The sequence below is a fragment of the Gossypium arboreum genome, chromosome 5, assembly GCF_025698485.1.
Source record: "Gossypium arboreum isolate Shixiya-1 chromosome 5, ASM2569848v2, whole genome shotgun sequence".
In the NCBI taxonomy this organism is placed as follows: Eukaryota; Viridiplantae; Streptophyta; class Magnoliopsida; order Malvales; family Malvaceae; genus Gossypium; species Gossypium arboreum.
In genome coordinates this window covers 14,982,883-15,007,294 of record NC_069074.1, presented here as the reverse complement: position 1 = coordinate 15,007,294, position 24,412 = coordinate 14,982,883, and the positions used below count along the sequence as shown (strand labels likewise).

The 24,412-nt window shown below is 36.0% G+C and overlaps 5 protein-coding genes and 1 pseudogene across 9 annotated transcripts; 4 read left to right on the top strand and 2 right to left on the bottom strand.

Annotated features, from left to right (window-relative positions):
- Positions 1–330: 330 nt before the first annotated feature.
- On the top strand, positions 331–2,163 carry LOC108450990 (mitogen-activated protein kinase kinase kinase 18-like). Its single transcript, XM_017748740.2, has one exon. It carries the CDS (start codon positions 769–771, stop codon positions 2,122–2,124), a length of 1,356 nt encoding a protein of 451 aa, XP_017604229.1. The 5' UTR covers positions 331–768; the 3' UTR covers positions 2,125–2,163.
- Positions 2,164–4,788: 2,625 nt separating this feature from the next.
- LOC108451945 (peroxisomal membrane protein PMP22-like) lies at positions 4,789–6,958 on the bottom strand. Of its 2 annotated transcripts, none has more exons than XM_017749661.2 (8): positions 6,821–6,953; positions 6,624–6,718; positions 6,442–6,540; positions 5,942–6,043; positions 5,705–5,780; positions 5,363–5,433; positions 5,156–5,241; positions 4,789–5,055 (listed from the first exon to the last, which is right to left on the bottom strand). In XM_017749661.2, exons 1-8 carry the CDS (start codon positions 6,900–6,902, stop codon positions 4,986–4,988), a joined length of 681 nt encoding a protein of 226 aa, XP_017605150.2. In that variant the 5' UTR covers positions 6,903–6,953; the 3' UTR covers positions 4,789–4,985. The 2 variants fall into 2 exon arrangements, 1 of the variants encoding a protein (XP_017605150.2); XR_008283169.1 differs by having other exon boundaries at positions 4,988–5,055; positions 5,328–5,433; positions 6,821–6,958.
- Positions 6,959–11,927: 4,969 nt separating this feature from the next.
- LOC108452714 (probable F-box protein At4g22030) lies at positions 11,928–13,508 on the top strand. The gene has a single exon (XM_017750512.2). It carries the CDS (start codon positions 12,031–12,033, stop codon positions 13,306–13,308), a length of 1,278 nt encoding a protein of 425 aa, XP_017606001.1. The 5' UTR covers positions 11,928–12,030; the 3' UTR covers positions 13,309–13,508.
- Positions 13,509–15,575: 2,067 nt separating this feature from the next.
- Positions 15,576–17,143, top strand: LOC108450991 (probable F-box protein At4g22030; annotated as a pseudogene).
- Positions 17,144–17,557: 414 nt separating this feature from the next.
- LOC108453080 (aminomethyltransferase, mitochondrial) lies at positions 17,558–21,073 on the top strand. Of its 4 annotated transcripts, none has more exons than XM_017750979.2 (4): positions 17,558–18,264; positions 19,025–19,600; positions 20,028–20,146; positions 20,270–21,073. In XM_017750979.2, the coding sequence occupies exons 2-4, from the start codon at positions 19,043–19,045 to the stop codon at positions 20,814–20,816; spliced, it is 1,224 nt and encodes a 407-aa protein (XP_017606468.1). In that variant the 5' UTR covers positions 17,558–18,264; positions 19,025–19,042; the 3' UTR covers positions 20,817–21,073. The 4 variants fall into 4 exon arrangements, with proteins under 4 accessions (XP_017606468.1, XP_017606469.1, XP_017606471.1 ...); XM_017750980.2 differs by having other exon boundaries at positions 17,786–18,264; positions 19,010–19,600; XM_017750982.2 differs by having other exon boundaries at positions 17,989–18,257.
- Positions 21,074–21,078: 5 nt separating this feature from the next.
- LOC108453079 (uncharacterized) lies at positions 21,079–24,067 on the bottom strand. The gene is made up of 6 exons (XM_017750978.2): positions 23,529–24,067; positions 22,746–23,402; positions 22,208–22,657; positions 21,766–21,938; positions 21,383–21,566; positions 21,079–21,290 (listed from the first exon to the last, which is right to left on the bottom strand). The coding sequence occupies exons 1-6, from the start codon at positions 23,937–23,939 to the stop codon at positions 21,195–21,197; spliced, it is 1,971 nt and encodes a 656-aa protein (XP_017606467.1). The 5' UTR covers positions 23,940–24,067; the 3' UTR covers positions 21,079–21,194.
- Positions 24,068–24,412: the final 345 nt, after the last annotated feature.

The following is a 24,412-nucleotide window of genomic DNA, read 5'->3' as shown; positions in this document are numbered from 1 at the left end:
CCCATAATAAATCCAAGAACTGGAACTAACCATATCTACTAGTTTAGGTAACAATGTTCCTTTTATGGTGGATGCAAGAATCAGTTATCCATCGTCTGATTGTTGAGTGTTCTGTTAGGCGCTTAGATCATGTTCTTTTTTTTGACAAGTAGCCATTGCATGCAACTTTTTCAAACTATCTACTTTGCGCAAAGGGTGAATAGAACCCTAAATAAGTATATAACTTAACTAGTTCATGAACCGTTGAGATATAATAGCACAAGTAAGAGTTTCCTTAATTAAACAGCTGGTCTATGAAGTACTATGGATTAAATTGAAGTAATTAATTAGTGTTAAAAACTTAGAACACAACTAATTAAAGCTAGGAATATACCATTTACAAGGGACCTCTCATTGTCCCAACGAACTAGCACCGCACTCTAAGCATGCGGCTCATGTGAGAACACAACAGTATGATTCGTGGCTAAGCTAGCTAACCAAGTAAGCAACCCGCAAAAGCATTTAATCCAATCTTCTTTTGCCGCGTGGAATGCTCTGGTCTCAAGATAGAAAGAAACGGCGGCCGCCCCATTGGTCACAAACCTCCAACATGGTGCTGTTAAGAAGCATTCTTTTTCCTTTTTGCATTAAAGCCAAACCTTTACCAAACTAAAGAGTAAAGCCTCAAATTTTGTATATAAATGCTTGGTACCCAACTCGCCGAACTATTCGACTCTCCAAACTGAAACTCAATTTTCACATTCCTTTCCAAGCTTTTCCACCTCTCAAATGGATTGGACCCGCGGTAGAACCATTGGCCGCGGCTCCACTGCCACCGTTTGTGTCGCCACTGTTGACCAATCCCGTGTATTTGCTGTTAAGTCCTCTGAGCTTTCGCTGTCAGAATCTCTCAGAAAGGAACAGAGGATTCTGTCTACGTTAAGCTGCCCTCATGTCGTAGGATATAAAGGGTGTGACATTTCATCCGAGAATGGTAAACTTCTATACAATCTTTTCCTGGAATATGCCCCTAGAGGCACCGTCATGGATGCAATCCAAAAGCACGGTGGTTACCTTGAGGAGGCCACGGTTCGATCGTACACTCGTGGGATTTTACTTGGCCTTGAATTCCTGCACTATCGAGGGATAGTGCATTGTGACATCAAGGGCCAGAATGTTTTGGTTACAGATGACGGGGTGAAAATCGCTGACTTGGGTTGCGCTAGGCGAGCTGATGAGGCGTCGAGTGCCTCTTGGTCCATTGCTGGTACCCCTGTTTACATGGCGCCAGAGGTGGCACGCGGCGAGCAACAAGGGTGCTCGGCTGACGTGTGGGCACTTGGGTGTACGGTCATCGAGATGGCCGCCGGACGATCACCATGGCCTGACGTCAGTGATCCTGTTTCTGCATTGTACAGGATCGGATTCTCGAGTGATGTGCCGGAAATACCAACCAACATTTCGAATCAGGCACAGGATTTCTTAAGCAAGTGTTTGAGGAGAGACCCCGCCGACAGATGGTCGGCAACACAACTTCTTTCACACGATTTTGTAGCAGAATCGAAGTTCCCGGTGAAGGAAACTGACGGTTCTAAATCGGAGACACCCAACAACGTATTGCATCCAAACATATGGGATTCCATGGAAGAGTTAGAGACAGTTCATATTCCTTCCAACAAGCCTATCATGGAAAGGCTACGACAATTGGGTGAAGACAATCTTGTTTTGTCTTCAAAAATACCCAACTGGGAATGCGATGAAAATTGGCTGACAGTGAGAAGCAATAGCAATTTGGAAGTAGAAAAACTGCCTAGCACTAGCAGACAGGACAGTAACCTTTTACGTGCCGATGAACCCACAAGCAGTTGTGGAGGATACACGAGTAGGACGAGCGAGGATTTTGAGATACTCGTTGATTGCTTTCTCACAAAGATTAGGAGGCAAAATACTAGGATCACTAACAGTGATAGTGTTGAGAGTAGGAGTAAAACGGGTTCTTTTGCAGCTAGTAGATATATGATTTACATCTTATGTATAAATTTAAATTACTCTAATAATAATTATTTTATTAATCCGATTTTTACTGCTTTTCGGTCTCTTTTAATGAATTTGAGTTTTATAAGTATGTTCGAAGAAAGTAACTGAAACAGACAATAAATCCAAGATTTTGAGAACTTATAAATTTTCATAGACATTCGTGTTTGGTCAGATCATTTGATTTTACCCTACAGTTATACATGCTCATCAACTACCGTACGTCTCTCCATCATTTATAATTGTTTTTTCCACCATGTTAGCTCACGGGTGAAATGAAACTCGAATATTTATCAATTTCATTTTTATTTTTGCCTTCGCCATGTGAAACGAGAACTTCATATTCTCCATCTGATCATACATTCGAAGTATGGACAAGCAGGCGAATCGTTGTAGTATAATCTGCATGGCTTAATTGTCTAACCACAAATTTCCTAGACTGATAATTTGTTTATGTAGACAAATATTTAATTCATCATGTTAGAAAATATTTTGTACAAGAAGAAAACTTTTATTAGACTATCAAACTAGCTAGCTAGCAAATTCCTCAGTTGCTTCTTAGTTTTGTGTCTGCGAGATGCTTGAGCTCTGATAGGCTCCTTCCTAGCTGCAAAGCTCCCTTCATTTCAAGAATTTCTCCATTGTCTCCTCTCTCAACACCTTTTTTCATTGGCGTTTGACATTATGCTTTCTTCAATAATCTTAAAGAAGCCAGCGTTGCTACAATACATCTCGAACAGTACTATTCTAAATTTCCAAATTTGGCCCGTGATGGAGTTCACTATGGACTATTTGGTTGAGCGGCGATCGAAGGGTGTTTGAGAATAAAGATGCTTCTAGTGGTGAGTTGCTGTTTCTGGTTAAGCTAAGAGCCCTTGAATGGGTTAAGGCTATTGAGAACAAGGAGGTCTGTGATAGACTGATAGTGAAGGGTGGTGGATTTATCTGGGTACCATCACTAGCGGTATGGCTTCTAAGTTACTGAGCACCGTTTATTGGGATCCTCCCCTTAGGGGTTGGCTAAAGTTTAATACGGATGGGGTGGCGAATGGCACTGGTAACGCTTGTTGTGGGGATACTACGCAGGCAATGATAATAGGGTGGTGGGGTTGTTCTGGTGCCCTTTTAATAGCAACAATCCTAATGTCACTGAGCTATGGGCCATCTTTCTTCATCATGGTTAAAGATCTCTCGTGAAGCTAATCGAATGGCTGACAATCTCGCTAAATCCGGTATTGATTTTTCTACGTTTTTCAATTCCTGGTGGGTAATATGCTTTGTCTATGGACTTCGTGTTGGTCTGTAACAGTTGTATTCTTAGCCAGTGTTTGTGATCTGTTGTCTTTTTTGGTCCCGATGTTGTCAGTGTTTATTATTATCTGGGCTGTAAACAGGGGAGGCAGGTGGTAGTTTGTAAATACACTGCCTTTACACTGCCTTTTAACTATGTCAGCTGATGTTTCTTTGTAATTTTGGTGCTGTAGTGATTCCTTAATGCTGGTGGTGCAAAAATTACGGTTTTTAGCCAAAAAATCTGCCAATGCACCTGCTACGCTGCGTGAGAGTTCAATATCTGCCATGGCTGCTGTATTGGGCTGAATTGGCTTTGAGAGGAATGAACTGTATTTATATTTCATAACAGGTCGCATTTCATTGGTACAACAAAGAGTAGAAAAAGTCTAATATTTGAAACTGCAAGGTTTGAACAAGAGGAGTTCCAGGCTTAAATTAGGCCGCTGGTCATCTGAAACCAAACTGCTGGATCTTTGCACCTGGGGTTCCTACTGCTGACTTTCAAGTTTCAACGGCAATAACCCTTAACATGTCTACACTCCGGAACTACCAAAATCACGTCTAACCTATATAGTAGTACACTTTTAATGGTAATTTAGTCTCAATTTTCATGCTGTGCACCATAAATTAATTCCCTCTATGTGGATTCAACAAGTGTTCTGGGATATTAGAATTCTGAAAAATCCAAATATAATCTTTAAATTGATATGCGCTGAATTCACGCCAAATCTTATTTAATTGTATGCTAATCGTTTCCATGGGAAAGTTCAGTATATACTTAACAATCAGATCATTGTTTTAGTTAGTGCTGTCGAATCTTGACAAAATCTCTCCTTGCTTGAATTACCCTTATTTTTCATGCTGACCAAAGTTACCAAAATACTCTTGCATTCCCTTCATATATATATTTTTTTATCCAGAGACCTCATTTGTCTCTCAAGTTCCTTTCATATTCTTTTCTCAACACTTTCCATTTCGGACCAAAACTTACATTTTACTTGACATGTCCCAATTATCACGAGGTTGCAAAAATTTGTTGAAAGATGACCAATTGCATCTTCCAATATAAAGAATTATTTTCTTCACTCTGGAACAGGCAGCATCTGTCATCTACGGTATGCCATGAATACATGCATATGAAAGAGCCAGTTGTTTGCTAGGTCAAAAGTGAGTCACTACATAACGTTGAACCTGAAGCTGGGATTTCAATCAAATGCTAAAGCCGGTGCAGTTCCAACATAAAACCAAGACTTGCCGATATTCACGTCCTCTTGTGGCTGGCTATCATGTTTTAAAGCATGAATGTCCCAACGTCGTACACAGGGATGCCTCAAGATAAATTACAGATTACCACCTCTGGAATGCAATGGATACTAACTGGTTTCCTAGCAAATGTAATGATATTAGGCGACAATATCATCACCATGCCATTTCAATTAATTATTCTGTAGTAGCATGAAAAATTGAGGAGAAAAAGGCAGATTATGAAATTTTACTGCTTAGGTAAGACAGAACTCAATATCGAGCTAATAATGAAACACTCCAGGTAAGATAAAACATTAATAATTAATTCATGGTTGCACAAAACAAGCTTCAAACTACTTAAAATGAGTCTATGATATGGAATTTTGATATGCTATTATTAAATAGATCCAAATGAATCGAAGGATTTCAATTATTCAGTTACTCTTTGGCAATGCAGTCTTGGGCAATGTCATAGCTCTTGCCCGTAGGTTCAGAAATATTCCCCTGAAAAATGAATTTTGAAGGAATAAAAAATCACCCTATGAGTAACAATGTATATATTTTCATTGGAGGAAGTAAAGTGGGAAAGAAACAAAGTATTTACCAGCAAAATGCAACGAGGCTACTAAAAATGACACGGAACTGCAATGGCACGTACTGGTGATTTATCCATCCCACAACAGGCCAGAACTGCAATTTCATTCAGGTAGGTTCTAAGGTATATATGTAAGGGCACAGGTCTCCTCTTTGTCACATAGATACAGATAAACTATTACTTTATTAGAACTCAAAGTGGGAAACAAAGTGATACCGTCCATGCAGTCATCTGTACTTTCGGATACTCCTGCTTGATCCTAGTTTTCACATGCATCCAGGGTCTTCCTGCATTTTAAGTTCGCATTTAAACTAGAAAGAAAAAGGAAAGATAAAGAAGCTATTCTTATTGTATACAAAGAGGAAGCAAGGAAACTAAATCATGTTCAATTGCCCTTCTTTAAATATTAACTAGTACTTTGACATATAGCTTTCCTTTTTAGAAAGAGTTCACTACAAATATTAAACTATCATCAAAATAAGTTATTTCCAAGAGAAGTAATTTAGGTTTGGTCTCATTGCCCCCCGAAGAATACGTTCGTAAGCTAACACCACTTACCCTCAACAACCACCCCATAGTAAATCATGAAAAGCAAGTTGTTGCAAGGAGAACTTGTCAACTGTTCCAGCACCACCTGATACGATTTTATTCAGCATTAGACCCTTCCCTATGGATCTTGGCAAGAAGAACCAAGTTGATATATTGAATTCAATATGACCCCCAAATTTGAATCAATGGAATTTAAAAGTGAATTCTATTGGACAACTGGTGACATAAACTGAGTGTGTAAAATACCTTCTTGGCAACAGTTTTGGAGTCTCTCTTCCCCTTGAAGATTTTATCCAGTAGCATATACATGTAATGACCAAATGGTCCAAGATAAGCAAATCCAAAGAGCTGCATATGGTAAACACAGTGTTAGATGACGATGAATACATATTTTACCTTCTGATGAACTCATAACATCACAAAATCTCTCCTTCCTCTCATTAGCAACTCCCTAGTGCTACATAGAAAAATCCCCAAATCCCAGTTACTTTCTAAATTTATCGAAATTTCCTAAAAGCATCTCTTAATAAGACTCAAGATAACTGTGGTTGCATTACACAATCTACCCATTTCTATAAACATCTCCAGCTGTAAGGTGAACTTGGTTTCTACCCATCATTTCAATCGTGTTAAATCATAGCCACAAAAGAGGAATCAGAAACAATAGCAAGCAATCAACCAAGTTGAATACAAGTAAGCTATAAAATGAAGTCAACGAGAAACAAAACAAAGAGAGGATCTTTCACCATTTTGAGAAGAATCCGTCTCAGCTGAAGTTTGGATATTCCAGAAAGCTTCTGAGAAACAGTGTCACTAATCCCTGACAAAACCGCAGCCGTAATTGCCTGCACCGATTTTCCTCAATTTTGTTCAATTTCTTAATCCACAAATCAAAAAAGAAAGATAAAAAGCCAAAACAAAAGCAAACCTTGGTTCTCAAAGGGTGATGTTGAAGCTGTAACAAGTATTTCTGCAATCCCTTCTTTGCTATCGAACCCATTTTCTTCAGTTCAGTGTTTTCAGCTGATATTTTCCAACAAAAGTAAACGAATGATAACGTACGAGCCAACGTATTTGTTACTATAAAATCTACGATTAATTAATATTAACGGTTCGGAATTTTACTTCGCATATTCAGTTTCTCCATTTTGTCCTTCAGCGTTGGGGCTGTTTTGGTTCGATATTCTTTAGGTACGGCCACGGGCATTTTTGAAATATCAAAAAGCACAATGATTTAAGAATATTTAATGACACTTAAAGTTAACTTTTCTCTATATTTATTTGTTTGTACTACTATAGCCCACTCCCACTATAAATTTAGACCTCAATACCCTAACTTTTAGTAGAGCCCAACCACCATACCAAATAATCAACATTTTTTTTGGTTAAATTCTGCTATTAGTCCCTGTATTTTACAAAAGTTATGGATTTAGTTTTTCATATTTTAATTTGGTTAGTTTTAGTCCTTGTACTTTTTAATTTTAAAATTTCAATCCTCACCAAACGATAATTGTTAAATTCATTCAGTTAAGTTTTGTTATGTTCAAAATCTGATCAGGCAAACATATTACCATATCTGTAATGTCATGTCAGCTTGTTATTTCCACATATTACTCATTAAAAATACAGTTTATGGATTAACGACGGTCTGTAACATCAAGATTGAAATTTCAAAATTCAAAAAGTATTAGAACTTGGAATGATCCAATTAAAGAATTTGGACTGAATCTACAATTTTATGAGTAGTAAAGGACTAGTAATTGAATTTAATTAAAAAAATTAAGCTTTTACTATTTGGATCAGATTAAAATTTCAAAATTTGAAAAACACAATCACTAAAACAGGCCAATTCAAAAAGTACAATGACTAAAATTGATCAAATTAAAATATAAAACCAAATCCACAACTTTTATAATATACATGAACTAATAGTAAAATTTAACCTTATTTTTCTTTAAAAGATTTTTTTTTAACTATATATTATATCAATCCATCATAAAGCCCCGTCAGGTTAAAATATTAACTATAATTATTTGAGTGAAGTTTTTAATTTTATAAATAAGATATATTTTAATTAATATTAAATTATAACACATCTACAATGAAAAATAAAATTATGTAATAAATATATTTATGCATAATAATATAAATAATAAATGATATTTTGATAAAATGGTAAAGTATAAATGTAAAAAATAAATGGTATGAGTTTAAATTTTATTGTGTGTGTATATTTTTATTTCTTATAAAAGAAATAAAATGATAAAAATAATTTTAAAATAATGAAAAATATTTGGTACATCGCTAATGAGTTTTTAGACTGTATAAAGCAGAATCGGGCTTGACAAGTATACTATAAAGTATAGTAAAATATTAAAGAATAAATATGAAAAAGAAATGAAAGAAACATGTGGTAATATTTTAAGATTGCTTGTAGAATAAAAAAAATACATTGTTAGTGTACCAAATATTAAACCTTCAAATAATATAATTTACTTTATAAAATCAAATTATTTTCTTTTTTTTACTAATTAATTTGATAATTAATTAAATAACCTGTAATACCCCTGCCCGTATTCATTGCGGAATAAGGTACGAGGCATTACGGAGTTTCTTAATTAATTTTTTTTTATATTCAATATAGCCCTTTTATAAATATCTAACCTTCCCCGTAATATTAAATCGAGACCAATCCACATCAACCAAATCAATTCAACATATTTTTATGATAGATTCATGCATTTATATAAAATAACGTCATCACATATCTATAACTGGGTTTGTTAACCATACTAATGGCTAACTTTACATTCATTTCACGTTAACATTTACTTTGTTAGCTTATACATGCCATTGATTTCCAAAATAAAGTTTCTTTATATACCGAAATCCCGAGGTTGATAAATGTGATGTGTCTCCCACCAAATCCGACCTCCGAGCTCTTAACACTACAAAACAGGGAAAAAGGAAGCGGGTAAGCACTTTGTGCTTAGTAAGCTCATGTAACAAGAATTATACTTACCTAATATTTTCAATACAATATAATAAACATTCATATATCCATTCAATGCATTATTACCCTAGCATGCACAAACTCAACATTCAAGTTAGTTCAATAATTTCCATGTATCAATAATATATATATATACCATGATTGATGTACTCATCAATACCATGATTTTCATTCCTTATTATTTTTCATATTTATCCCGTTGAATTTATCGAATTTCAATGGATTTTCGAGGTACACTTTTAGTGTACAATTCGGTCTCTCAATTCATATTCATGTGCACATTTCCATTTCGAGAGTACACTCATGAACCTCAACCTTGCAGCGGGATTACGGTCGAGCTAAAGCCCTCAACGACAATTACTCTAATGAGCTTGGATCCGAATTACAGTCGAGCTAAATTGAACCTAATTCGGATTACCCGTCCGGCTAAATCTATTTTACACATATTCTTCGGAGGGCTATATCAGGATAGGATCACCCGTTCGGGCTAGATCCTTTTACCGTCAATTCCTTTTCGAAATCCATCGAATTTTCCTTTCATTCAAACGGATTTCTTCCCATTTTATCAAATATATCAATGTTTCATAAATTTTCATACAATGAACATTCAAATCATATTCATATCAAAAACATACAATCTCAAGTAATTTAAGAATATAATTCAAGTTACGAACTTACCTTGATACTTGATTGTAAAAAGAAAATCTATTAATCTCGAACTTTTCCTTTCCTCGATCTAGCTTCAGATTTGAATCTTCCGGATTTGGTGCAAAATTATGAAATACCAGCTTAGAGAACCCTCCTATGGCGTTTTTAGCTGCTGGAATTGAAGAGAAATGAAGAGAAATCTAGATATTTCCTATTTAGTCCTAGTTTTATTTAGTTAATTTTGTAATATTCCAATTTTACCCTTAATTTATCAATTTTCTGCTGATTGCATACCCTTGCCGCCAGCCCAAATAACTTTTGGGTCTAATTACCTTTTAAATCCTTTCTCATTAGACTAATAAGCTATTTAATCACTCTAGCAACTTTTACACCTATTACAATTCAGTCCTTTTCATTTAATTGACTACCCAAACATTAAAATTTCCTAACGAAATTTTAATACCACATTAATAACATTTCATAAATATTTATAAAATTATTTTTTGACTCGGTTTTACGAGATAGAGGTCCCGATACCTTATTTTACCCAATTTCTTCAATAATTTCTTTTTCGAACTAATCACTAAATCGATAAAATTTTCCTATCAATATTTTCATATGATTTTCCTATCATATAAATTTTCAAGCAAAAATATTAAAATAATTTTTTCTTTAAATCGGATCTATGGTTACGAAACCATTGTTCCGATAACCTTGAATTTAGGCCATTACATAACCCGTAACACTAACTCAATTAAAAACTTTGAATCAGTGCTGGTAATGTGTCAGGAGACATCACTTTAAAAAAAAAAATTGTATTCTTACAGTTTTTATTATGTGTTTAAAAGAGACCTGTATTTTTTTGTGTTGCTTGACAATGTGGCGGCACTACTTAAAAAATAATTTTTTTCACCCGGAATGATTGGGTGATGATGGGCTGCTTTTGGGGTTGGTGTCGCCTAACACATTGGCGCCACCTAAATTTACTATAGAAAACTTACCATTTACGTAAATAATTTATAACATGTCCCATTTTCATAATTTTTTTTAGTATTACTCATATAAAAAAACTCATCTTGGGATGTTCTGTTTTAATTTTAATTTTAATGGACCAACATGTCACGGTTGTCTCAGACTTCAAAAAAGGCTCTCCCATCTCAGAAAACCAAAAATAAAAAAATTAAAGAGGAAAAAAAATAAAAGCAAAGTGTTTTAAGCTAATTATAGAGAAGTCTCTAGCTTTAGTCAAAAGTTAAAAAAAATGACACGTATGAGTTACTCAATGGGTTAATATGCCATGCCAACAATTTGTTAATAGATTAATGAAAATAGAATAAACGTACTTTTTGAGTGACCACAAGTATAATTTACATAAAAATTTCACAGTGTTAATAATCAAACCTAAATTTTAAAATATAAAAAATAAAACAACTAAAATTTTAAAAATAAAAGTGTATAAATTAAATTCTAAATTTATAAATATTAAAAAACTTAAGAAATGTTTTAACATATATCTTTTATAAGACGGTTTTGAGGTTTTGGTTGATGTTTAAAATTCTCGTTAAGCAATCTTAAGTCATATTCTTTTACATTGATTTAAACCATTTAGAATTTAATTTTTTGAAATAATCATTGTAAAGATCAATAAGAATGCGCGTTCAAAAGATGGTAATAGTGGATGATATGAACATAATTTAAAAATACCCTAAAAGGAATTCACAACGTGGAGATCAAATATGGATCAACCCAACACTATACATATTTGATAATTAAGTCAACACTATGTAGGAATTGTTAATTTGCAGTTAAATTAAAAAGAATGCAAAAAAATTGAAAAAGTTTGAATGCAGATGTCAATGTGAAGTGTCTTCCAAGTAAACACGGCCATAATATATATATATATATATGCAAGGTCAGCTCAGCTGCAAAACTTAAATTCTATTTTCCAGACATAAATTCAACTCCTTGCATATATAAATGACATATGCCCCTTTAAGATATAATAAGAAAACACATGGTGACACACACCTCTTTAGAATATTATAAGAAACACATTTTTATATAAATGACACGTACACTTTAGGATATAATAAATAACGTATTTTTATATATTATTTCTAATTTACAAGTATTTTCATCTGAGATTAAACTAATTATTTCCTTCTCGTAGTATATATTTTGTATCTTAAACCGTGGAGTTTATAGACCAAAAGCAAATATAGCCTAAGCAGAAGATGAGTATAAACGTAAATTGACCGAAGGCTGCCATGCCCTGCCTTGCCTTCAATATCTTTCCTTTAATGACGCCAATATTTGATTGAATGGAAAGAATTGTTTGCCTTCAGGCGCCAAAAGCAACGAGTTTTTTTACCACTTCCCATGCAAAGACCCGATCCTACACTGAGAAAATAAAATCTTGAGCTAAGCGAATAGGTCAGCTAAAGAGGCTGGTCAATTCAAGCAGTCAGTCAACATTTCCTAACACGACCTGACTTCCTCAACTCAGTTTAATCTTCCCCTTCGTTCTTTGCTATAAATTATGCCTTCAGAGTCTCCCTCTCTTTTCATCCCTAACATCTGCAAACACAAATCTTTCTTTTCTATTTTGCTCAAAGGCGCTAATTCTAATACAAATTCACCAGCAGAAGAGATCTTAAACAAGAAACGCCCTCACATGGCTTCTTTGCAAGCTTCTAACTTTCTAGCATCTTCTTCTTCTCCTTCGAAGCAAATCCATGCCGCTATATCGGTCCCAAAGCTTCCATCAATACGGTTTTCAGTTCCAAAAGTACCAACCAAAAGCTTGCCTGTGGAATTGAATACTAGGGATGGGTTCATAAATACAACTCCATTTCAAAAGAATGTCATTGGGAGTGAGACACGGCCGGTTCAAGAAAGCTTATCTGCTTCAATGGCTACGGTACAACTTTATGCTATCTTAGAGTCCGTTATTGATAGAGTGGAGATGCACAACAACGTCGGCCAACAACGGGAAAACTGGAACACCCTTCTTCTTAATTCCATCAACATGATCACCCTCACCGCCGCAACCATGGCTGGTGTTACTGCAACTGGCGGCGCTGGGGTTTCTGTTTTGGGTTTGAAGCTGGCTTCGACTCTCTTGTTCTCTGCAGCCACGGGAATGTTGGTGATGATGAACAAAATCCAACCTTCACAGCTTGTGGAAGAGCAGCGTAATGCGACGAGATTGTTTAAGCAGCTCCAGGGACAAATAGAAACCCTACTTGCCATTGGCTCTCCAAGCAAAGAAGAGGTCAAAGATGCTATGGAGAAAGTGTTGGCTCTAGACAAAGCTTACCCTCTTCCCTTGTTAGGCGTAATGCTTGAAAAATTCCCGGAAAGTTTAGAGCCTGCTGTTTGGTGGCCAAAGACCCAGTCTCAGAAAACAAACAAAAAAAAGCACTCTAACGGAAAGGTAGAGAGCAATGGATGGACGGAGGAGCTGGAACTGGAAATGAGACAAGTCCTAGAGGTGATTAAGAGAAAAGACAGTGAAGATTACGAGAGGCTAGGAAACAAGGCACTGAAGATGAATAAAGTTTTAGCTGCATCAGGGCCATTACTAACTGGGATTGCAGCTCTAGGATCTGCCTTTATGGGTCCGTCCAATGGTCCTTGGGCAGCAATAATAGCAGCTGTTGCAGGTGCTTTAGCTTCGGCTGTCAACACATTCGAGCACGGTGGCCAAGTTGGTATGGTGTTCGAGATGTATAGGAACAACGCCGGTTTCTTCAAACTCGTGCAAGAATCAATTGAATGGACTCTGAGTGAAAGCGATTTGGAGAAAAGAGAAAACGGGGAGTTGTTTGAAATGAAGGTGGCATTGCAATTGGGAAGAAGCTTATCACAGCTGAGAGATCTAGCCAAAAAACCCAGTTATTCTTGTATAGAAGGAAGCCCAATTGATGAATTCGCAAGCAAGCTGTTTTAACCGGTAGAGATTCAACATCACAGCATGTGCATATATACAAGGATTATTCTTTGATTCATTCAATTAACCACTGATAATATTTTTTGTACAATTTTGTAAAGATGATAGGAGATAAAGTTGTACCATGTACGTCATGCCGCATGCATGGAAAATTTTAATTAATAATTATAAATTAAATTATAATTTTATTTAAATAATAATTCTATATTAAAAATATTATAATTATTACAATTTTTAAACTACTAGTTTTAAATTGAATTATAAATATCATTTCTAAAATTAATCTATTAAAGTTAAACTCGTACTTTTATATGTATTATGGTAAATGAAATCTTAGTTATATTAATCAAGGTTTATTTTTTTTTCATGTAAGCTATTTAGTTTAATTAATTAGAATTAATTTATTCCATTCAATGTAATTGTAATTCTAATTTTAATTCCGGTTCTAATTATCATATAATTAAATTGTAATTAAAAACACAACCCAATATATACAAAGAACTAAATTGTGAGATGAATTAATGTCATTAAAACACTCAAACTATATGACAAAGAAGAATTGATTAGTAGGTTTTTCTTATAAGATGGTTTAAGTTTAATTAGTTTTCTCCTTAAGCCATCATATATAAGACATATTCTGTTACACTAATTTACTTTTGAAATGTTTTCTTTCTAAAGGTCAATAAAATGCACACATTCAAATTTATTTTTATTACAAATTAAACAATAATAAAATATTGGATGATGTAAGTATAATCTAAAATAATTCACAACTTGGAGATCAAATCTGTATCAAGCCAACACTAAATAGGAATATTTGATCATTTGTTTGACTAAGGAAGGAAAAAGGAAACCCTGAAAAAGGTTGAATGCAGGCGACAGTGTGAAGTGTCTTCACTGTAAACACAGCCGTACGTAAGCCCATAATATGGAAAGTCAGCAGCAAAATTTTAATTCTATGTTAAATATATATTGATAGTGGAGAATTATACAAATGGGGCTAACAAATCATTATATTTAGTTTTGTTTTTTAAAATGTGGCATCAATTTGAGTTAACAAACTTCATTATTCATCTATCTAATCATGAATCATCACTAGTAATAAAATTTAAAACTCTAAAATCCAGTATTAAAAGTTATCATATGTTTTTTAATTAGTTTTTGGCTAAAGTACTAAAAGCCCCCTCGAAGGTATTCAAAATTTAATTGTGTTTTTAGTTGAAAAGTACAATTAATTGGATTTTTAATCTAAAAATAACAATTATTTTGAATTGTTATTTACATTAAGGCTCTTGACTGATTGTTAAGTGCTGATGTAGCGGTTGACATGAAAATTTTGACAATATATCAGCTAGCGTGAAAAAATGTTGACATTGAGGGTTTAATTGATTTTTAAAATATTTTAGGAGGACTTAATTAATTTTTAAAGATTATATAAATTTTATCAAAATTATAAAAATAATAAAAACTTATAAAAAGAGAATTAATTTTAAATTTTTACAACATTTAATAATTTTAATGACATGCATTTTATAATTTTTCAAGAACTTATAATATTTTTCTAACTTCAAATAATTTTAAATTTTTAATAAAATTACTATTCATTTTTGTTTTTTCATACTTATTGCCCTATACCATTCTGTAAACTATCTTTATCACTTAGATAGATTATCTCTTCTCAACTAAAATCATTACTCATCATTTACTTTAAACCACCGAACATTAAATACATTATTTATTAGAATCTTTACTCGATTCCCCATCCAACTCAAATTATTTTCGCACTCTAGTCCCCATTAAAATCTAATTCCAGACCTTAAAAAAATATAATTTTATTTTAATTTTTACAATTTTTTTATAATTTCAATTAATTTTTATCGAAAAACCACTTCCCCACCAAAAGCAAAGGCAAATATATGAAAGCCTTAGCAGAAGATGAATATAAACATTGATGACTGCAGGATGCCATGCCCTGCATTGCCTTTGCCAATCTCTTTTCTTTAATGACGCTCGTATTAATTGAAACGATCCAGTTCTTGCCTTTATACGCCAACGGTGTCAGTTTTCTTACCAAAAGAGGAAATCAAATCTTGAGCTTCAAAATTATGGACGCGAATAGGTCAGCCAAAGAGCCTAGTCAATTCAACCAGTCGGTCAACAAATTTTTTTTTTTTTGGTAACATGACTTGACTTCCTCAACTCAGTTTAATCCTCGCCTTCGTTGGTTTGGTTGTTATAAATATAGCCTCCAAAGCCCCCCTCACCTTTCATCCTTAACATCTGCAAGAAAACATCTCCCTTTTCTAATTGCTCAAAGCCGCAGGTTTTTTGAACTTTGTTTCTAATACAAGTTCACCAACAGAAGAGATTTTAAACAAGAAACGCCCTCATATGGCTTCTTTGCAAGCTTCTGACTTTCTAGCCTCTTCTTCTTCTCCTTCAAAGCAAATCCATGCCGCTATATCTGTCCCAAAGCTTCCATCAATACGGTTTTCGGTTCCAAAAGTACCAACCAAAAGCTTATCTGTGGAATTGAATACTAGGGCTGGGTTCGTAAATACAATCCCATTTGAAAAGAATGTCATTGGGAGTGAGACACGGCCGGTTCAAGAAAGCTCATCTGTTGCAATGGCTACCGTACAACTTTATGCTATCTTAGAGTCCGTTGTTGATAGAGTGGAGATCCACAACAACGTCGGCCAACAACGGGAAAACTGGAACGCCCTTCTTCTTAACTCCATCAACATGATCACCCTCACCGCCGCAACCATGGCTGGTGTTACGGCAACTGTCGGCGCTGGGGTTTCTGTTTTGGGTTTGAAGCTGGCTTCGACTCTCTTGTTCTCTGCAGCCACGGGAATGTTGGTGATGATGAACAAAATCCAACCTTCACAGCTTGTGGAAGAGCAGCATAATGCGACGAGATTGTTTAAGCAGCTTCAGGGACAAATAGAAACCCTACTTGCCATTGGCACTCCAAGCAAAGAAGAGCTCAAAGATGCTATGGAGAAAGTGTTGGCTCTAGACAAAGCTTACACCTCTTCCCTTGTTAGGCGTAATGCTTGAAAAATTCCCGGAAAGTTTAGAGCCTGCTGTTTGGTGGCCAAAAACCCAGTCTCAGAAAACAAACAAACAAAAGCACTCTAACGGAAAGGTAGAGAGCAATGGATGGACGGAGGAGCTGGAACTGGAAATGAGACAAGTCGTAGAGGTGATTAAGAGAAAAGACAGTGAAGATTACGAGAGGCTAGGAAACAAGGCACTGAAGATGAACAAAGTTTTAGCTGCATCAGGGCCATTACTAACTGGGATTGCAGCTCTAGGATCTGCCTTTATGTGTCCGTCCAATGGTCCTTGGGCAGCAATAATGGCAACTGTTGCAGGTGCTTTAGCTTCGGCTGTCAACACATTCGAGCACGGTGTCCAAGTTGGTATGGTGTTCGAGATGTATAGGAACAACGCCGGTTTCTTCAAACTCGTGCAAGAATCAATTGAATGGACTCTGAGTTAAAGCGATTTGGAGAAAAGAGAAAACGGGGAGCTGTTTGAAATGAAGGTGGCATTGCAATTCGGAAGAAGCGTGTCACAGCTGAGAGATCTAGCAAAAAAATCCAATTATTCTCGTCTAGAAGGAAGCCCCATTGATGAGTTCGCAAGCAAGTTGTTTTAACGTATGGAGATTCATCGTCACAACATGTGCATATATACAAGGATTGTTCATTGGTTCTTTGATTCACTCAATTAACCACTGATAATATTTTCTTTGTACAATTTTGTAAAGATGATTTGTACAATTTTGTAAAGACTATACGAGATAAGGTTGAACTAAGGAAAATTAATGTACTTAATGGCTCATGCATCTTTTCTTTAAGGTTGATTATTTTATTTGGTTGTTCTCCGTATTTTACTTTTCTTGAAAAGGGGGAAAGAATTGTGTAGATATAAAACAAGAAATATCAAATTTCAAAGAACAAGAAATTAATATTATTGGCTTTTGTTTCTCAGATAATATGTTAACACAAGGAACTTAAGGGTCAATGGATTGGATGTTGACATTGTTGAGTCTTCCAACTATTTTTGAAGGATTAAGAAGTGTTCAACATTGTATTCTTGGGACTGGGTCACTGAGTCATTTGGGTCTAAAATCTAAGCCCAAGTAGCTATTACCAGGATCCATGGAGGCTGCTGTTTGATTCTATGGGGGGAACCATATAAGCTTGCTGGTATAGCTGTAGAATGAATTGGAATGCTCAAATTTTGAGATTTCCGGGGACCCATTTTCTTCAATTTTCTTCTGCTATTAAGGAAAATCAATACTATTGCCACAAAACTTTTGGCTAATTCCAGCGTCACCTTCCTTGGGTGGCCGACCTGGCAAAAGTCTCATCTCATCAACTCTTCATTTCTTGCTTTTTATTTTTAAAGTAGTAACAACAATATTTTCTCAAATGAACAAATATATATATTTTATCTTCAGAGTGATCTCTCAACTACAAGGGTCGCTCTTATCCCCTGTACTCGTTTCTAAACTCAGTTCAATCACAGACCCACTACATTTAGCCTCGCATAAAATCAGCAACAGACATTTAGATCCTCGTCATGACAGCCGTTAGATTAAGCGAGTAGATACATGTGGGTGAGGTAGTCAAGACATAGGATTAGGAAGTGGTGAAATATATAGTTCCAAAATCCTCTAAGCACCACTCGCTGACGATGTGGCTTTGTTGGCTATTTGTTTTTCTCGATTTTGCGACAAGCCCTCCTTCACCCACTAATTTACTATCAATTGATCTTATTCGTTTTTTAAAATTTTTTTAATACTGCCAATGGATGTCTTCCACCCATATATAAAAGGCTATCCTTTTTTTTATCTCTTAGCAGAGCAATGTTCTATTGTGCTATCTGAATTGCTATCTTTTGAGTTTTGAAGAAGAATAACGCAGAGAAAGGTTCTTTGTAAGCCCTTTCCACTCTTGTTTTCTCTTATTTCATTGTTTGTTTTTATGTCTTTAACAACTTGGTATCATTATTTGTTTCTTTATGATGTTGTGGTGAATTTGATTGATAACGCGACAGCATTGGTTTCTTTCGTTAATTACCCTTTTCTGTTCCTATCGTTTACATCTCTAAAACTTGGGCATACTGAGGTGTTTTATATTGGAGATGGTCTGATTTTTTTTTTTATTTTGTGTGTGTGAATGTCTGTCGTGGATAGTTCAATGCTGATTTCTAGATCGTTTTGGGTTATTTCATCTGTGAAGTTCATTTGATGTTTGATTAGTAATATGGTTTTGGACTGTAACATTGAAATTGAACCGGTTCATTGGACTGCTTGTGTGATTTTGAAGCCAGTAAGCATTTGCATTGAATTACTCTTCAACTTTAGGCATTAAATGTACCGCATATTTCCATTCTGTTTGCTAATCTTGTTTTTGACCTATGGTATTTCCCAGAACCATTTGACTTGAATATAGCACAATGATGTCAAAATCACTTTCCCCTTTCAATTTGAATGATTGCCTTTACTACTGATTTTGCCTGTTGCTAGTCGTTTGTTTTTGTGCAACTTTTCTTAGAACTTGTGTTTCCTTAACACATAACTGAGCATTACTTGGTCTATCTTCAACTACCCAACTTTTGAAGTGAGATGTGAATGCTATTCTTAGTGTTACAAGATTGTCTTACTACTTATTTCTGGAAGATTACTGTTCATCAGATTTTTCAACTTTAGAAGATGAGGGGAAGTCTTTGGCATCTTGGACAATCAATTACACGCCGTGTAGCTCAGGCTGACAAGAAGGCTGCAGCACGTCGATTCTTTGCTTCAGAAGCTGATCTGAAAAAGACTGTTCTTTATAACTTCCACATTGCTCATGGTGGGAAGATGGTCCCATTCGCCGGATGGAGCATGCCAATCCAGTACAAGGACTCAATTATGGACTCTACGGTGAATTGCAGGCAGAATGGTTCACTCTTTGACGTTTCTCATATGTGTGGGTTAAGCCTTAAGGGAAAGGACTGTGTTCCATTCCTTGAAAAGCTCGTCATTGCCGATGTTGCTGGACTCGCCCCTGGAACGGGAACACTAACTGTTTTTACAAACGAGAAGGGAGGGGCAATTGATGATTCCGTGATCACCAAAGTGAAGGATGATCACATTTACCTAGTTGTGAATGCAGGCTGTAGGGATAAAGATCTGGCTCACATCGAAGAGCATATGAAGGCATTCAAGTCCAAAGGTGGGGATGTCTCATGGCACATCCATGATGAGAGATCTCTCCTAGCTCTCCAGGTTAATCTCTATACTCTTCTAGTTGCATGTCTCCAGCTCTGATTCTCTTTATAGATTCATTATTTTGCTTCCTTGCAACTTGCTGGTGATTGTTTTGAATAAGAAATGCATACTTCTGCTTTTTTCTTGGGTTCATTCCATGCAAATGTTTCTCCTTTCAAATGTTTTCCTTTTGCTCTTGAATGGTTTGATGCGCTTACAGTTTGCAGGTTTTGAGAGAATGAATTGCCTGTGGCAATTGAACCTGTTCGGGTTTAGCTGTTATTACTCTGTTTGTAGCTTTGTCATCTCACTATATGTAGAAAAAATTAGTCTCGTGTTGTCAATGATGGTGGAGACGGTTTTTAGAATATGCAATTTAATTGAATTTGAAGATAAATGGATGTCATCTTAGAAAGTTGAAACATCCCCGTCTTTTGTCTTGCAGGGTCCTCTCGCTGCACCAGTTCTTCAACATCTTACAAAGGAAGATCTGAGCAAGCTATATTTTGGGGAATTCCGTATAATGTATATCAATGGTGCATTATGCTTTCTCACTCGAACGGGGTAAGCTTCCATTTGTATTTCTTCTTGCTATTCAAAGAGTAATTTGGTTGGCATGGTGATGTTATCCCTTGTTGGGATGCTGTGGGAGGACAGCTGATGAGTTGTCTCTTTAATCTATCGTAGGTACACTGGTGAAGATGGATTTGAAATCTCAGTTCCCTCTGAAAATGCCGTGGATCTTGCTAAAGCAATCTTGGAGAAATCTGAAGGGAAGGTTAGGTTGACAGGACTTGGAGCTCGAGACAGTCTCCGACTTGAAGCTGGGCTGTGTTTATATGGTAATGACATGGAGCAACATATAACACCAGTGGAGGCTGGACTGACCTGGGCCATAGGGAAGAGGAGGAGAGCAGAAGGTGGATTCCTAGGAGCTGAGGTAATCCTTAAACAACTGGAAGAGGGGCCGTCAATCAGGCGAGTTGGCTTCACCTCCAATGGTCCACCTCCTCGATCCCACAGTGAGATTCAGGACGAGAAAGGGAACAACATTGGTGAAATCACCAGCGGAGGATTTAGTCCTTGCCTTAAGAAGAATATAGCAATGGGATACGTGAAATCTGGGTTACACAAGGCAGGCACCAAAGCTAAGATTTTGGTAAGAGGAAAGGCCTATGATGGGGTTGTCACGAAAATGCCATTTGTACCTACAAAATATTACAAACCATCCTAAGATCAATTTTACATTTCAGGCTCAGCTCCAACATATTTCTCGTTGGTTCCAGTTATCGAGTTTCCTTGTTTCCTGTAAACTTTTAAGCCCCTGCAAGTAATGCTAATGGGTCTGGTTTTTCTATTAACTGACAGGGCATGCTATAGTTTGTTAATTTGTCGTGTGTTAAATTTAATTATTTTCCTCGTGTTCATGTAGTATAATGATATCTAACATTACTTTGTCTATTGCAGTTATGGTTTAAAATTTACTCAAAATTCCCTTTTGGAACTTAAGATTACTGGATTTCCTCTGTTTTCCCTTCAAAACATCAAATATTTAAAATAAATAAAGATAATGGACATCGAAATTGCAGAAACTGTCAAAAATATGCAGAAATTATAACTGATCAGGGGAAGTAAAATCTACAGCAGAGTCCTTTAAGGATTTCCGAGCCCGCCAATAGATAGCAGCAGCAGTTTCTGATGTTCCCAACTGTAAAAATGGGTTGGGAGACGGTGAGTGAGGACATGATATACAAGTTAGAATCCGAGCCAATGGTTTGAAAGAAATCACATAATCCGCACCTTAGTTTCCACGGAATGGTAATCTTTCCATAAGCTAGTGTCTTGGTCATAAGTTGCAAGCGCAGCTTCGTACAACTTTCGGGTATTTACTAGAGAATCCTCGTTGCCAAGAGAAGCGAGATTTGACTCTAATTCAATGCAATTTTTGTATAATGCAAGACCTGGATGAGGTAGCGCCAGGAATCTACAATTTGCAGAGGACAAAAAGTTAGAAACTTCTAACATTGACGGAGAGCTTTTCTAGACAAATCGATCCTTGTCTGGTACTTAACATATAGATGCAAAAGCACAGCAGCAAGCAAAAACTTTAAATTCCTCTGGGGATACAATCGAGGACAAAATAGAAGTAATAAGAAACATTGACTCAAGAGATGAGAACATACCGCTTATAAACCTCTCTTGCATGTTTAAGTCCATCCTTTTGAAGGATGAAATTAACTACAGCTGAAGAAAGAGAGAACCCATTCTCACTGCCACCATATTTAGCGACTGCCTTGAGAGAAAGTTCAATCAGCTTCTCAAAAGATTTTTTCTGATTTGCAAAGAATTTGAGAGCCTGCAGAATGAGATAGCATTACACCAGGACTTTCATACTCATCAACTTTATTGCCTTCCTGTTTCTGATGTAGTAGGTGAAGAAATAAAAGTACAGTAACTTTTCATACACAAACAATGCACAGATGATAAAGCGCAATCCAATATTTTAGGCAAATCATGACTTCAGGGAATCCAAGGTTCATTCAGCAAGGGAATGATCAATAAATAAACAACTAGAGCATTGAATAGAACAGAAAAGCAAAGATGGAAATTAATGCTTAGACATACCATTATCCACAAGCTCTCAGCTTCTGATATTGACATTTTTGTTAGAACAGTTCTAAAAAGTTCAAAGATGGATAATGCATCAGCCTTGCTAGGAGAAAGAGAATCCTTTGTGATACATCTAATTTCTACTGAAACCCTTAAAAGCCACAGTTGTACTGAATCTAAAAGTTTTCCACTGCAAAGATTCTCTGCTACTTTCTTGGCTTCCTCCAATCTCCCCAGTTGTGTGTAAAATGAAATACATTGGCAAGCAAGTTCTTCAGTAAGACACCCTGTTGTTTCAGCCTTCTCATAAACCTTCAAGATATCTGAAATATAGCTGGAGGCATGATCGGATAAGCTAAAGGCCTCTACTTCTCCTCTTTCAGAAGCAATGGCATCCAGCAAAAAATTTATGTACAATTTAAACATCGTGGCTGAAGGCACTGCTTCTATTGCCTCTTCATAAACCTGTACACGGCAGAGAAATAATGTATATGATTTCATAAATATGCTCGCTAGAATTTTACTAGGTAATATATAGTTAATAGCTTCAAACCTGAACTGCCATTTGCAACCGAGAATGCATGGCATCTTCATTCTTCTCCCCCGTAATTGAGGCATCAGACATTTCAAGTCTTGCTAACCAATCCCAATATTCAGGATCAGCTGAAAAGTCTCTCTTCATATCCCTCAGTATCTCACTACGAAGCTCCTCTGAATCTGCCACCTCTATTGATTCCAGTATCTCAAGAAATTGTTTCCTGAGGCTAAAACTAGAAGGAAGTGCTTGAATTGCCCCACTATATACCGTTTTAAGAAGCCCCGATGCATGCTCTGAAAACAAATCCAATTTCTTCTCAGACTCTTCATCTGACACATGATCATTGTTTTCTTTGTCTTCATCATCAAGGGACATAAACAAATCTTTGTTTTCCTCCTTCCATTGCTTTTCATCGGCATCCTTTTTATCACGAACTAAGGTTCCTTTATCCTCCCCAAGAGCAACCTTTCGAGCTTTTAGCTTGTTAAGGTAAGTAAGTTCCATCCTCAGATACTCTACCCAAAGGTCTTCTGAATTAGGACACATTCTCAAACCACTTTGCATTAAAGCACGAGCAGCTGCTACATTCAAATTATGATCAAATTCCCAAGCTGCTGCATATATCCAAACTCCTGGCAGCTTAGGATGGAACCTAATCACTTGGGCCAAAACCTACAATAGTTTTTAAAAATCAACAAATTTAAACGATCATTCACCTTTAAAACCCAAATTTCACCCCCACCAAAAAAAATCTTCTTTTCCATATCCAAACAGAAAATAAGAAACAAAAAAACGTACCTTTTTCATTCTCCCATTCTTTCTCTGCCTACAAAACTCAAGGTACCGAAACCAAAGCTCAACATCTCCTTTATACCTCATAACGGCAAGTCTATATATCTCCATGATTCTCGAGACGGGGGCGAAATCGGAAACCGATTTTCTCGTCTTGGTCTTCTTCTTTCCTTGGCGCAGGAGTTCACGAGTTGCAGCTTTTTTACGGAGCCGGCGGAGAGCGTCGAGCTGAGTCTCGTAGTCGATATAGGCAATGAAATCTTGCTTGAGGGGAGAAGGCCGCTTGAGTCGGTATTCGAACTTGCGACGTTGCTTAACTATCTCGGCGATCTCGCGACGAGTGAAGATACCTCGACTTTCGAGGTCATCGAGCTCGTCCACCATGCGCTCGAGACGGTATTGAACTACGTCCGCCATTGTTGCTTCGTGCTGAGCTGAGAGAGTGGGCGCGTGTTTAGGGTTTAAGAAAAGATTATAGTCCTAGGGGGGAAGGAAAGGAATGGGTCTGGTTCGGGGTTTTTGTTTTGTTGGGATTCGAAATGATGGTTAGCTTTTATGCAAGTGGACTGGGCTTATGTTTGAATCATATCAAGATGAATTTGGGCTTTCAATTTATGCCCACTCGGTGAATTTCAAATTTCATTAGTAAAATATTTTTAGATTAAATTATTATTTTGGTTGTTATACTATATTTAATTTAGGATTTGATCCTTATATTTTTAGTAGGAATAATGAACTTTTAGTTATCAGTTTTACATTTTTTCATTTAACTCTTAATTTTTTAGCTAAATTTAATTATTAACCATAGTCAAATGAATCATTTTTTTCTAATGAAAATGCTAGAACATTTTTATTTTAACAATATTAATGTAGTAACATGTGTGGTAGTT

Bases quoted from the DNA above. Each gene is read 5' to 3' on its own strand.
- LOC108450990 (XM_017748740.2), top strand. From the start codon at position 769: ATGGATTGGACCCGCGGTAGAACCATTGGCCGCGGCTCCACTGCCACC.
- LOC108451945 (XM_017749661.2), bottom strand. From the start codon at position 6,902: ATGCCCGTGGCCGTACCTAAAGAATATCGAACCAAAACAGCCCCAACG. The intron at 6,719-6,820 runs GTAAAATTCCGA...GGAAAATATCAG, and splicing joins GGAGAAACTGAATATGCGAA to CTGAAAACACTGAACTGAAG. The intron at 6,044-6,441 runs GTGAAAGATCCT...TACCATATGCAG, and splicing joins GACGGATTCTTCTCAAAATG to CTCTTTGGATTTGCTTATCT.
- LOC108452714 (XM_017750512.2), top strand. From the start codon at position 12,031: ATGGCTTCTTTGCAAGCTTCTAACTTTCTAGCATCTTCTTCTTCTCCT.
- LOC108453080 (XM_017750979.2), top strand. From the start codon at position 19,043: ATGAGGGGAAGTCTTTGGCATCTTGGACAATCAATTACACGCCGTGTA. The intron at 19,601-20,027 runs GTTAATCTCTAT...TTTGTCTTGCAG, and splicing joins GATCTCTCCTAGCTCTCCAG to GGTCCTCTCGCTGCACCAGT. The intron at 20,147-20,269 runs GTAAGCTTCCAT...AATCTATCGTAG, and splicing joins TGCTTTCTCACTCGAACGGG to GTACACTGGTGAAGATGGAT.
- LOC108453079 (XM_017750978.2), bottom strand. From the start codon at position 23,939: ATGGCGGACGTAGTTCAATACCGTCTCGAGCGCATGGTGGACGAGCTC. The intron at 23,403-23,528 runs GTACGTTTTTTT...AAACTATTGTAG, and splicing joins AGAATGGGAGAATGAAAAAG to GTTTTGGCCCAAGTGATTAG. The intron at 21,291-21,382 runs GTGCGGATTATG...CCATTTTTACAG, and splicing joins ACCATTCCGTGGAAACTAAG to TTGGGAACATCAGAAACTGC.